The following is a 13,262-nucleotide window of genomic DNA, read 5'->3' on the forward strand; positions in this document are numbered from 1 at the left end:
TGTTGGTGTGTAAAAGCAATAAAAATATTCATTAAAAAATGTCAGTCCAAAACACAAAAACAACAGCAATAAAATTATTCATTAGAAAATGGCAGGCTCGCCTTAAGACAATTTGAACTGAATAGAGGGTCCTGTTGGCATGAAATGGTCTTCAAGAAACATATGAAAACTAACAGCAAGGAGGCTTGCCAAATCTCTGCTAAAAGAGTTCTGCATTCCATAGCATGGAACTAGTGCCACTAAATACCTGATTTCTGGTTGAAGGCAGCTGGACTTCTGAAACACAAGGGCTACCTAACAGCATTTGATAAGACCAGCATTGGGTCAGGAATAGAATTTTCATGCTAAAAAACATGCCCACGCCTTTCTGCAGCCATTGCATGCCCTCCAACATTTCTCTGATGAAAATAAGGAAAAGTTAGACATCCCAGGATCAAATTAGAAATGGGGACGCCTTCTATAAATCCGGGACTGTCCCTGGAAAATAGGGACTTACTGGAGTGTCTGCAATTGCTAACCAGATATGCTTTCCAGCCGCACACAAGGGCTATATGGTTAAGATTGCTTTCATTCCCAGTGGCTTTTCTGCAAGCCTGGACTTTTCTGCTGACATACAGGTTACTTATCTCTCCCCATATAAAAGCATTGCTCACTCGGCAAAGAATAGAAAAAGGATCTTGCTTACCTGCTGAAGGCACCAGACTGGTTCAGCTCACCAAGTAGCTGGGCTTATATAAGCAGCTTACTCTCTAGTGGCTTTCTGTGCCCTAAAAGTGGGCAGGGGAAAGGGCAACATTTTGCCTGATCTTTCTTGGCAGCAAGCACTGATAACACTATTTATCAAAGAACTGACAGCCCTGGTATGATGATAACTAAAATCTATAACATTGTGGAAGTGGAATGAGGGCAGAGGTCAGGGAGGAGGGAAGCTTTAAGAAACCAGGCAAGTCTGAGGTTTTGGTGGGTTTTTGGTGAGGCAGAGATGGACAAATGTGTCAATTTCGACTTCTCTCTTAAATCTTAAATGCAGTTAGTCCCATTTTGAAATTTTAGGGTTTTTCTTTTCAAGAACAAACAAACCACCTGCATGGTAATTCTTATTCATTGTCATGCACACCTCTCATAACATATGCAATTTTCAAAACAGAATTTTGCCTAATATATGCATTTCTGCAAGTTCCTTTCTCTAACGTGTTGCGTTTTTGTGCATTGTTTTCCTGAATATATGCACATGTGTGTGTTTGAGTAGTGAACTGCATCTCAAATCCTGGTAAAACTTTTGATACCATCCTCCTGCTTTGCTTTGGGAGAGGAGAGATGCCAGACCACCCCTGGAGGACCCTGGACCCACCCACCACTGATTTGCAACAGCTGGCCTTGACATCTAGCGGAAAGATAAATTCCCAGGCAGGTATGCTTCTGCTCTGCACCCCCACCAGCTTCAGGAGAGGAGCAGTAATAGTAGTAGTAGTAGTAGTAGTAATTTATGCCCCGCCCATCCGGCTGGGTTTCCCCAGCCACTCTGGGCAGCTTCCAACAGAATATTAAAATACAATATTCTATTAAACATTAAAAGCTTCCCTAAAGAGGGCTGCCTTCAGATGTCTTCTGAAAGTCTGGTAGTTGTTTTTCTCTTTGACATCTGGTGGGAGGGCGTTCCACAGGGTGGGTGCCACTACCGACAAGGCCCTCTGCCTTTTTTTTTTTTTTTTACTGTAACTCACTTGGAGACCTTTGGGTGACAAGCAACAAATAAGTCTAATAAATGAAATTAAAACCAAGAGAAAGGTAAATGTCAAAGCTGCGTTTCACTTTGAGTATTTGGTTTGCGTTTTGCGAAGGTGGGCTCCCAAAGGAGCCCAAGGCAGCAAACATACAAGTGATTCAACCATTAAATGCAGAGTGAATTTGCTGACTGGGAATTTAAGGGTTGAGTCTATCTTTTAGGTAGGCCCCCTAATTAAGCTAGATGTGTTGTTAATTGCATTATGCAGTCGAGGTTTTTTGTTATATAAATGCCTGGTGGAGCCAGGCCTTGAGCAGCCTTGAAACTATGAGGAGGTTTTTTCTTTTTCTTTTTTGTCTCCCTTCCATTTTTCTGACAAAAACCACTTTTTTGAAGCTGTTATCTGCATTTCAACAGAAGCCTCCACTGGGACTGCCTCCTGAAATCATCATAATTTAAATTGCTATAGCTATCAGCCAACAAACTGGGCAGTTTGAGAGCTAAGAGTTCCTTGTGTTATCTCAGATACAATTAAAAGGTGAATCAGAGGTTTATTACCTACTTGATTAGTATCTGGTCAAACATTTAGAGGCTCCACCCCTCATCCCAACTCAGGGAATGCCCATTTAAATCATTGTGCAAATATTTGTGCAAATAAACAATCTCCATATGGAAGGCACTTGGACTCGTAAGGGATATTGACAGAAGCCTTGTAAAACAGGGCAGAACTTGTTGTACAGAGATAGAAATGGGCTCAGCTGTGCAAAAGTGCAAATCCAGAGAAACTAATATGTTCAATGGGCAGAACTTAGAAGGTTATCCAAAATCTGTGTTTGTCAAGGTAAAGGAAATGCAGGTGTAGGGGCGAGGCCCAGGGAAGAATTGATGCAACAACCGCCAATTCTACCAGGCAAATCCTTCCTCTCATATGATTCCCCCCCCCCCATACATGTGCTTGTCTCTGGCTTGGCCACATGTAGAGACACGCACATGTAGAAACCTTTGACCTTTGCTGCTGTGCAAAGATAAGAACAGCATTCATTCAGTGGTAGCTGATGCTCACTGGAACTTATGGAACAGAAAGCAAGAAGCCCAGTAATGGGGGAACCAGAGCCCATGAACCAGGAAAGCCAACTAATTCTTGTTTTGTCCTCTTCTTCACAGCAGAGTTCTACAAGGGGCAACACTGAGACTAAGGGGGAGAAAGCTGATAGGCAGGGCCACTCCCCGGCAAGCGGGGCTGGCTGAGCGGAGACTGAGTGTGGTAGGGTAGGGCCCCATTTCGTAGAAACATGGAATTGTAGAGTTGGAAGGCACCTTAAAGAGTTATGTAGTCCACCCCCCCCCCCCCACAATGCAGGAATCTCAACTAAAGGATCCATGACAGGTGGCCATCCAACCTCTGCTCAAAAACCTCCGAGGAAGGAGAGTCAAGTGGACTCTCCTTCAAATGCCCCAATGGACTGGACTCCACAGATAACAGAATGGGGTCTTTATACTGATAAATGTATACTCTGCCCTTGGTTGGCTTCGTTCAGCAGATGTGGCTGACAATGAGGAACCCCAGGGAAGTCTCTTACCTTCAGCGCTTGAGTCAACCTGTCACGGCACAACAGAGGAGAGCAAAGGTGGGTTCTGCCCACCCACCTCACTGCTTCTCTGCTGTCCTTTCCCTTTTTATAGGGTCAATGAGTCTTATGCAAATCAAGTTCCACCAAACCGTCCAGGAAATGTCCACTCTTTAGAAATGGTAGTTGGGCACGGTGAAAGTCAGATAACACAAGATTAGAGAGCGTGAACACAGAGTGACATGTTTCTCAACTGAATTGCAAAATATAGGTGATCCTTGTCACACCCCCCCCCCAAAAAATGTTCTCTTCCTCTCCTTTCCACTACCACCCCCAGCTTCTAATTTCAGTAGCTTGGTTATGTTCTTTTGCACAACTTGCTATTTTTCATATATTGTTTATTTTAGGCTTTTGCTTCTTAGCTGCCTTGGCAGGACCTGGGACACAAAGCTTCAAATGTCCACTCAGAAATAAAGTAACAATCGCCTGAGCAGAGAATGACTAATATGTAATTGGGGGGGGGGGATTCCTAAGAATGCATACCCAGTTCCTATATGGTGTGCACTTTGTCGAAGGGAAACTCCCCACCAGAGTAGAAATCATATATCAAACAAATGGAAAGCTCTTTAATCTGAGCAGGCTGAAAGCAAAGATTAAAGTTACCCTAACTTCCGTCATAGAGCTTCAGTATGCTGATGACAGCATAGTGTGTGCACACTCAGCGAATGACCTCCAAACAATTCTAAATATCTTCGCAGAAGCTTACGAAAAATTTGGCCTATCGCTCAACATCTAAAAAACCAAAGTGCTGCACCAGCAAGTACAAAATAACCCCTCTGCAGCACCACAAATCCAACTCAGTGGTGTAACGTTGGAAAATGTCGATCACTTCTCCTACCTGGGCACTGATGCCAAAATCCAGCATTGCCTGAGCTCAACACGGCTACCTATCTATTGCCTGAGCTCTGCGATTGCTGCTTTCTCCCAATTGAAGTGCAGAGTGTTTGAGGACCGGGACATTCGCAGGAAAACTAAAATGCTTGTTTACAAAGCTATTGTACTACCAACCTTACTGTATGCTTGTGAAACATGGACCATTTATAAACGCCATCTCCAACTCCTCGAAAGATTCCATCAACGGTGTCTCTAAAAAAATTTACACTTCACTTGGGAAGACAGGTGAACTAATACCAGTGTACTGGAGGAAGCAGAAATCACCAGTGTTGAAGCAATGATTCTTCAACATCAACTTCGTTGGACTGGTCATGTTGTGTGGATGTCTGATTATCATCTTCCAAAGCAACCACTCTATTCCAAACTTAAAAATGGAAACATCATGCTGGTGGTCAACAAAAGAGGTTTAAAGACTATCTCAAGGCAAATCTAAAAAAAATGTAGTATAAACACCAACAATTGGGAAACAGTGGCCTGTGGGCGCTCCAATTGGAGAACAGCCTTTAGCAAAGGTGTCATGGGCTTTGAAGACCCTCAGCTTCGGGATCTGTCCTTCCAGTGAGCACTCAGGGCTGATTTCCTTCAGAATGGATGGGTTGGATCTTCTTGCAGTCCATGGGACTCTCAAGAATCTCCTCCAGCACCATAATTCAAAAGCATCAATTCTTTGGTGATCAGCCTTCTTTATAGTCCAGCTCTCACTTCCATACATCACTACTGGGAAAACCATAGCTTTAAATATGCGGACCTTTGTTGGCAAGGTGATGTCTCTGCTTTTTAAGATGCTGTCTAGGTTTGTCATCGCCTTTCTCCCAAGAAGCAGGCGTCTTTTAATTTCGTGACTGCTGTCACCATCTGCAGTGATCATGGAGCCCAAGAAAGTAAAATCTCTCTCTGCCTCCATTTTTTCCCCTTCTATTTGCCAGGAGGTGATGGGACCAGTGGCCATGATCTTCGTTTTTTTTGGTGTTGAGCTTCAGACCATATTTTGCGCTCTCCTCTTTCACCCTCATTAAAAGGTTCTTTAATTCCTCCTCACTTTCTGCCATCAAAGTTGTGTCATTTGCATATCTGAGGTTGTTGATATTGTAGCCATCATTGCCCTTTAATGAGGAGCTTTAGGCTTTGTGGTATTATTATTATTATTATTATTATTACTACTACTACTACTACTATTATATATTCCAAGTGCTGTCTGATGAGGGCAGAATAGTGTGGTACTGTTACTTCCCCTGATCTGGACACTATACTTCTGTTTATGCAGCCTAGAATAGCATTAGCTTTTTTTGCTGCTGCATCACACTGTTGACTCGTGTGAAGCTTGTGGTCCACCAAGACCCCTAGATCCTTTTCACATGAACTGCTAGTAAGCCAGGTGTCCCCCATCCTATATTTGTGCATCTGGTTCTTCCTGCCTAAGTGCAAAACCTTACATTTGTCCCTATTGAAATTCATTTTGTTAGCTTGCGCCCAGTTCTCCAATCTGTTAAGATCATTTTGAATTCTTATACTGTCTTCTGTGGCATTAGCTACCCCTCCCAGTTGAGTATCATCCTTTAAAACAGCTGGAACATCTGAAGTATGCAGCTCGGAAATGTTTACACACCTTTGCTCCTCCCTAGCAACTATTGTCTATTTTGTTGCATTTTAACTTTGTTGAGTTGGTAAGGCGCTTAAATTCCAAATAAATGAACACATAAATTTAGTTTGCAATCAAAAGTCGTTGCATTTTTGTTTCATTCACTGTCATAATTTAAGAGGGATTTCTGCAGTTTAGAGTAACATGCCCAATTCCATGGCTCTGTTGCAGCACTGGAGTTTGTACTTTTTCCTCTTTCCTTTCAAAAGGTGATGTGGCACTTTGGGGGAAGGTTGGAGATGACTCAACTTTAAGTGCAATTCGTTTAGGATGTGGCCATCATTTCAGGTAACAGGAAACTGCAATTGATCACGAGGAAATGAGAGGCGTGCAGCTTGAGATTTGGATGGCTATTAATTCTAAATAATGTGAATTCCACCCCTGCTGGTGCCTGGTTAAGTGGTGGTGCTGAGGAAATAATAAACGCTACTGATTTTTATCCTCCCTGTCCCCAGCCAGCTGACATCAGGAAGGTCTGGAGTTTTTTTTCTTCTTTTTTGCCAGCAGTACAGTGGTACCTCGGGTTACAAACACCTCAGGTTACAAACACTTCGTGTTACAAACTCCGCTAACCTGGAAGTAGTACCTTGGATCTCAAAATTTGCCCCAGGATGAGAATGGAAATTGCTCGCTGGTGGCGCAGCATCAATGAGAGGCCCCATTAGCGAAAGCGCGCCTCAGGTTAAGAATGGTTTTGGGTTAAGAACAGACCTCCAGAACGAATTAAGTTCATAACCTGAGGTACCACTGTAGTCAGTTCTGTGGCAGCACCTTGGCTATGTTAATCTGCTGCCATCTTTGCTTCACTGCAGGTGTGACTGCAGTTGGCTCAGCAAACAGTTTGCTGAGTATGGGAGGCAGAGGCAAAATTTGATTTTGTTTTCATTTCAATGAGAAGCTAACTAATTTTCACTTCTTGAACCATTATGCAAGTTGAAACACAGCTGTATTTCAAAACTGGCACTTCTCCAAACAGGGCAATGCAGTTCTCCAGTCAACTGATGTGTAAAAAGATTCATATGTTAGAGGAAAGTATACCCTCCCCTCAAGAATCCAGATATTTGGGGAAACAACATACAAAAAAGCGTTAGGGGAAACTGCTTGCAAAATGTGTATATTAGTCAAAACTGCATGTACATTAGGATAAATTAGCATGAGTATTCTTAAAAGGACAGTTCTCAAACCATTGTAGAAAAGTGGAGAACTGAATTTCAGACTGGGAAAATGAGAAACCAGAATTGACAGATTCATCCACCACTAGTAGAAAGCACCACTTACCGCTGCAGAAAACTGATCTCCATGGACCAACCTGCATGCCCTGAACTTGACAGGTGACCACATAGGCTCTGATGGCCCTGCACAGAATGTCATGGTGACCTTTGTAGTGACAGGTGTCAAGAACACAGGCATCCAAGTAGAAAGTTGGGTCCATGGCCTCATGACACTGCCTGCATGGCCCATCTTTTCTGATGAAGATGCCACAGTACTGGTCCCCCTCTGTTTCTCTGTCTCACTGTATCCTGCAGAGCATCCTGGGACCTCCTCCAATTTCCAGCTGCCTGCAAATGGGATTTATTCCTTGCCTGAGTTCCATCCTTCATAGCGAAGCCATCACTGTTATTCTGATTGGCATTGCTGCAAGGTCAACAGACAGCATTGGCACAAGTGTTGGAAATAATGACCCTGGCATAGCTGCACCAGTCAAAGCAGACTCTCAGATCAAAATCTGTTTTGAGGAAGCTGTGGAGTCCGCTGATGTAAACCTTCAGTTTATTTTCAATAGGAGAGTGGCAGATCCACGAAGATTCTGTTAACATGGAAAGCATGTGAAAGGGACTACCAAGGGTTTTCAGTGAATTCAGTAAAGGATGTGTGTTGGTTAGAATAAACTGGTGAACTAGTTATGCTGTATGAAATGCACTTCCAAAAACCATCCACTTAGTTATGCTCTTCCTTATGAAATTGTGTGGATTTATAAATGCAGCTCATGTCATTAATATGATAAACTTATCAGTGTTGAGCTTTTTTGCCTGCTCTTTGCATAAAGTGAAAACACTGCATTCAAGGCAGCAGCCCTCTGGTGGACGTTTTTAAAACCAGACTTTCACATGCTATGTTGCAGTCATCAAACACATGCAAAACTTTGCCTTGTAAATCAGGCTGAAATTAAGTGGTACTGTTTTTACAGGAATCCAGAGGAGCAGGGAAGGTTCTTAGAACGCAGCCAAATCCTTCTGAAAATTAGGTGAACATTCAATCTAACTGGGTTAAAAACAGAACTTTATTTAACTTTTAAAAAATAATAGAACAGAATAAAGAGGTTTGATACATATTTTTAAACATCATTATTTATGACTATATCATAAGCATCAATGCTTCTAACAAAGATTAATTTACTAGGGACTCAGCTACACAGCTGCAAATAAAACATTTAAAATGTGCTGCAATAGACAAATGAGACACTAGATGGTGACAGTGAGCTATGCAAACTTCAATGTATTTTTCAAAACTTTTAAAAAACACACACACAAAAACCCCACAGCATTTTTTATATGTGTGTTGATTCCAACTAGGCTCCCAGATACTCAGGTTAACCCATTGCTTCTGTTTATTAGGGATGCCAGCTTACTAAAACCATGTTCAAAGATACAAAATGCATTTTAACTGTGACACCATCTCCCACTATCTTTTCCCCTTAATATGAGCAGGGCTGGCATGTGACAAGGGCTAAATGGCAATACTGAGAACTAGACTTTAAAGAATTAATGAAATGGAGAAGGATAGCGGCTCTGAAGTGTCCTCCTCTTAGCAAGGCATGTTGGAAACAGACTGGGAAAGGCTGGATCTGTCTATTATCATTTCTCTAATTTTCCAGTTGCTAGTTCAGTTCTACTCCATTTCCAAATCAGTTTGTGATTTTCTTAAAAATCAAAGTCTTGTGGAAATTCATCGGCCTCTTAGTGCGATTTTTCTCCTAATATACACGTTGGCGTGCAGTTATGCCCAATATTCACATTTTTGAAAAGCAGTTGTATTTGCAGTTAGTTTCACAACTTGTTTTTGTTCCAGGTAAAAATTTCGTTTGTCTCATTTTGTGAACATCTGTCTGTCTCAGGAGAAGACAAACTGTTGGAAGGTTTCAGCACCTGCTGTGGCTGTAGAGACCAATGCGAGAGAGACATGCTTTGTTGCAGCTGGGGCAGCTGGAGGCGTCTGGTTGTGCAGATGCAAGTGCATCATGGTGTTTCTTCTCTCTGTACTCCTCCCAGCGGACATTCCTCCTCTGACCACTTCTATGGATACCCAACCTCACTGCCTGTCTCCAGGCACTCATCTCATTTTGTACTTTTCCATTTATGTACAATAGTACATAATGGTATACACCTTCACCTGCCACATACTACAGTGGAACCTCGGTTGTCGAACATAATCCGTTCCGGAAGACTGTTCAACTTCTGAAACATTCAACAACTGAGGTGCAATTGCCAATCGGCAAAATTCATTGAAGAAATTGAGAAACACGCCTCGGAAGCCATTTGACTTCTGAGGCGTGTTAAAAAATGAAAGCATTTACTTCTGGGTTGTCGGTGTTCAGGTTCTGAATTGTTCGGCTTCCAAAGCGTTCGACAACCGAGGTTCCACTGTATTGCCCTTTTTATTTATATATTGTTTTTATTCTTACATTTCAGTTCCTTCTGAGTTGATATGATTTTATTATTTTCCGCAGTGATTTAAATAAATTTTTATGACATATCATTCTTACTTTTGTTCTGACTCAGGTCCTTTCTTGTTACCACTGCTAACTCACCCAAGGCCGAGGCAGAAATTTGATTCAGTCACATTTAAAGCTGAATTTATCAAATCCACACTTTCTGAAACAATATGAAAACCAAAAAACAACTGTCCTTCAAAATTCACACTCAACCAAATTTGGCAAACGCAGTTCATACACAATGTTAATAAAAATGCATATATTAGGGGAAATTGTGCATAAAAATGAATATATTTGTGAAAATAACATACAAAATGCATTATATTATGGGGAAATGCTTGCAAAAATGCACACACCAGTCAAAAGTGTATATTAAAATCTGTTTTTAGGAGAAATTCACACTAAAATGCTGAAGCAAGCTCAATAGAGCTAAATATAGGGTTTCTAAAATAATAATAATAAATATTTGAATGGTTTAAAATGGAGGTGCTCCTTTGTAGACAAAAGCGCCACACAGAAAAACATGATCTTTGTGACCCATGTGTGCAATAACATACTTGTGTATACACCGCTTTAGTCTTTAAGGTACTACAAAACTGTTTCCCCACACTGCCACGGATAACAATTTTATATCTGACGTTCATTGCTTGACTATTTTTCAGTTGATAATAATACAGTGTTCATCACAAACAATGCAGTTAAGTATTAATGTAACTAATGGGTCACTGAAGAGTCAGCCTTGTTATTGTCAGCTCAGGATTGCTTCTACACAATATAATTCAACAAAATCCATTTTTGTGTTTTTTGTTGTTGTTTTCCAAAGGAGAAACTATGGTGTAATTGCCTACATCTCTGCTCAGAAATAAGTTGAAAATAAGCAGATCTGCAGTCCTTGTGTATTAAGAAAGACCAGCCGCCCACAGAGAAATATGCTCCTTTTAGAAGTCTCTGGCCTTCCAGGCATGTAGGACCTCAGCAACGTTTGTTTCCACCTTCCCGCTGGGCATCTTCAGATCATCAGAGCTGTCGTCATTGAAGTTTCCACATGGGGCACACAGCTTCCCTGCGAGGGACTTCCTGACTTTCACTCTCACCTCTCCACTGGGATGAAGGAAAACCTGCACCTGAGAGGCCTGGTCAATCTGCATCCCATCGTGAACTTTGCTCACAGACACCTCTTTAGAGACCTTGTATGGCAGGCTTACTGGACGTCCATTTACCTGGAACACGTAAAGATTGGGGCATGAGATCTTGTTTTGATGAAGGCCAAGAAGCCAGCAAGAACCTCAGAATTCACACTGACTAATAAAGGCAAAAGCCAATTAACATGTAGAATACACCAGAGGCTAACTTTGCATTAAGCATCTAAAGTCAACAAAACATTGGAACCAACTCTAAATAAACTTAAGCTACATCTACTAAATAACAACACCAAGTCAACTTCACCATTCACTTATTAGTAACTCCCTAGGTATTCACAACCAGAGTTAAATAATGGTAAAGGGCTCCATGATCACTGCAGATGGTGACAGCAGTCACGACATTAAAAGACGCCTGCTTCTTGGGAGAAAAGCAATGACAAACCTAGGCAGCATCTTAAAAAGAGACATCACCTTGCCAACAAAGGTCCATATAGTTAAAGCTATGGTTTTCCCAGTAGCGATGTATGGAAGTGAGAGCTGGACCATAAAGAAGTCTGATGGCCGAAAAAATGATGCTTTTGAATTATGGTGCTGGAGGTGACTCTTGAGAGTCCCATGGACTGCAAGAAGATCAAACCTATCCATTCTTAAGTAAATCAGCCCTGAGTGCTCACTGGAAGGACAGATTCTGAAGCTGAGGCTCTAATACTTTGGCCACCTCATGAGAAGACTCCCTGGAAAAGACCCTGATGTTGGGAAAGATTGAGGGCACAAGGAGAAGGAGACGACAGAGGACGAGATGGCTGGACAGTATTATCGAAGCTACAAACATGAGTTTGACCAAACTGTGGGAGGCAGTGGAAGACAGAAGAGCATGGCATGCTCTGGTCCATGGGTCATGAAGAGTCAGACATGACTAAACGACTAAACAACAACAACCACAAAAGGATAGATTGCCCCAACTCTTTGACTGGCAGGAATGCAGGTATTCTTATAATGAATGAGAGCACAGAACTGGGGACACGTAGTTATTCTGCAGTCGTCCTTTAATCTCAATTAAAAGATCACAAAGGTATATGTGGAGAAGCCGAATTTCATCCACCGTTGAAGAGCAAAGGAATCAGCAAAGAAATCATCATAACCCTATGGCCTTTCAGATGCTGGCCTTCAACTTCCATCAGCCCAAGCCAGCATGGCCAATGAATCATGAGAGCTGCAGTACAACAACATCTGGAAGCTATCTCTGCTTTAGCCTTCCACTGTTGAATGAGATGGATGATTTCTTGAGAAATACGCCCTTTTGGTTGAATTAGGCCCTGTGCCTTAACAGCTGCTAAGCAGGCAAAAATTGATGAAAAATATAATTCTCCATCAAGGAGGTGCAGTGATGGAAAACCTCCGGCTATCCAAAAATGATGGTTTCCTGTCATAAACCATGAGATTGCCCCCATTACTCTTCAGCATCATATTATTAAAAATGAGCAGGCACTGGGCGATTTCATTTTTCGCATTGGCAGGGGACTCTGTCTTGTGAGTGCCTCTAAAAATAGTCTTGGAAAGATCAGAGGTAAACTATTTAAGAGGACCTACCTTAATCTTCCAGCTAGTCAGACTGCGCAACTTTTAATTATTTCCATGAATTAATTAACGTATACTTCCCCAACCAAGCAAATGCCAATTAGTATATAAAAAGGGGTTGTGTAATAGTCCAGAGAATCTCTTTTATGATAGGAAGCAGCCAATCCACTTGGCAACATAGGAAGGTGACTTAGACCAAGTCAGGCCATTGGGGACATCTAGTTCATTATTGTCCACAATGACTGGCAGAAGCTCTCCAGGGTTTTAGGCAGGGAATATTCCCAGTTCTAACTCAGACTGGACCTGGGACATTTTGCATGCCAAGCAAATGCTCTGCCACTGTCAGGGATTGTACTGAAGAAGAGGAAGAATGGATCTCTCCCCCCCTTCTCCTGTAGCTTCCAGAGAGGAGGAAGGCAGCCTTGAATTACAGCAGGGCTTTGAGGAAGACAGCAGCCCAGAGACAGGCAAACAGCAGAGATATGTTGTGTTAGGAGAAGGAGGGATGGAGGCAGAGAAACTAGCTGACACATCACTGGACAGCATACCCAACCCCCCCCCTCCCAAAATGCAGTGTTTGTTAAGAGTGCTAGAACAAAGAGCACATAGACAATTGTCCATGGACAGACACTGTAGAAGCAGGTGTTGTTGCAAGAGAGGGAAGGGGGAGGAGCTCAGTGCGAGCAGCTCCATTATGACCGAAATTCTTTGTCTTTTACCGTTATGACTGAATAAATCATACATAATAACTTTCTTGTTTTCTCCCTGCCCCTTGGTGCCATCGGGGGGAGGGGAGGATTCCTCAAGCCTGACAGCCACTGAGCTGTGGTCCTGCACTTTATTGTGAAGGAAGCCTCAAGTAGGATTATTGTAAACAAGGAATACTTTGAATTATCTGTGGCTATTTCAGGGGCTGTGGCTTCAGAGGTATACCACGTGACAA

The 13,262-nt window shown here is 42.2% G+C and overlaps 1 protein-coding gene across 1 annotated transcript in view; it reads right to left on the reverse strand.

Annotated features, from left to right (window-relative positions):
• Positions 1–8,149: 8,149 nt before the first annotated feature.
• LOC309347205 (IgGFc-binding protein-like) overlaps positions 8,150–13,262 on the reverse strand; it is a 51,846-nt gene continuing 46,733 nt past the window's right edge. Inside the window, exon 22 of the mRNA XM_081871545.1 lies at positions 8,150–10,819. Coding sequence (XP_081727671.1) covers positions 10,538–10,819 — 282 coding nt within the window. The 3' untranslated portion in view covers positions 8,150–10,537. The remainder of the gene's footprint in view (positions 10,820–13,262) is intronic.

The sequence above is a fragment of the Podarcis erhardii genome, assembly GCF_964252035.2.
Source record: "Podarcis erhardii genome assembly, chromosome: 7".
NCBI lineage: Eukaryota > Metazoa > Chordata > Lepidosauria > Squamata > Lacertidae > Podarcis > Podarcis erhardii.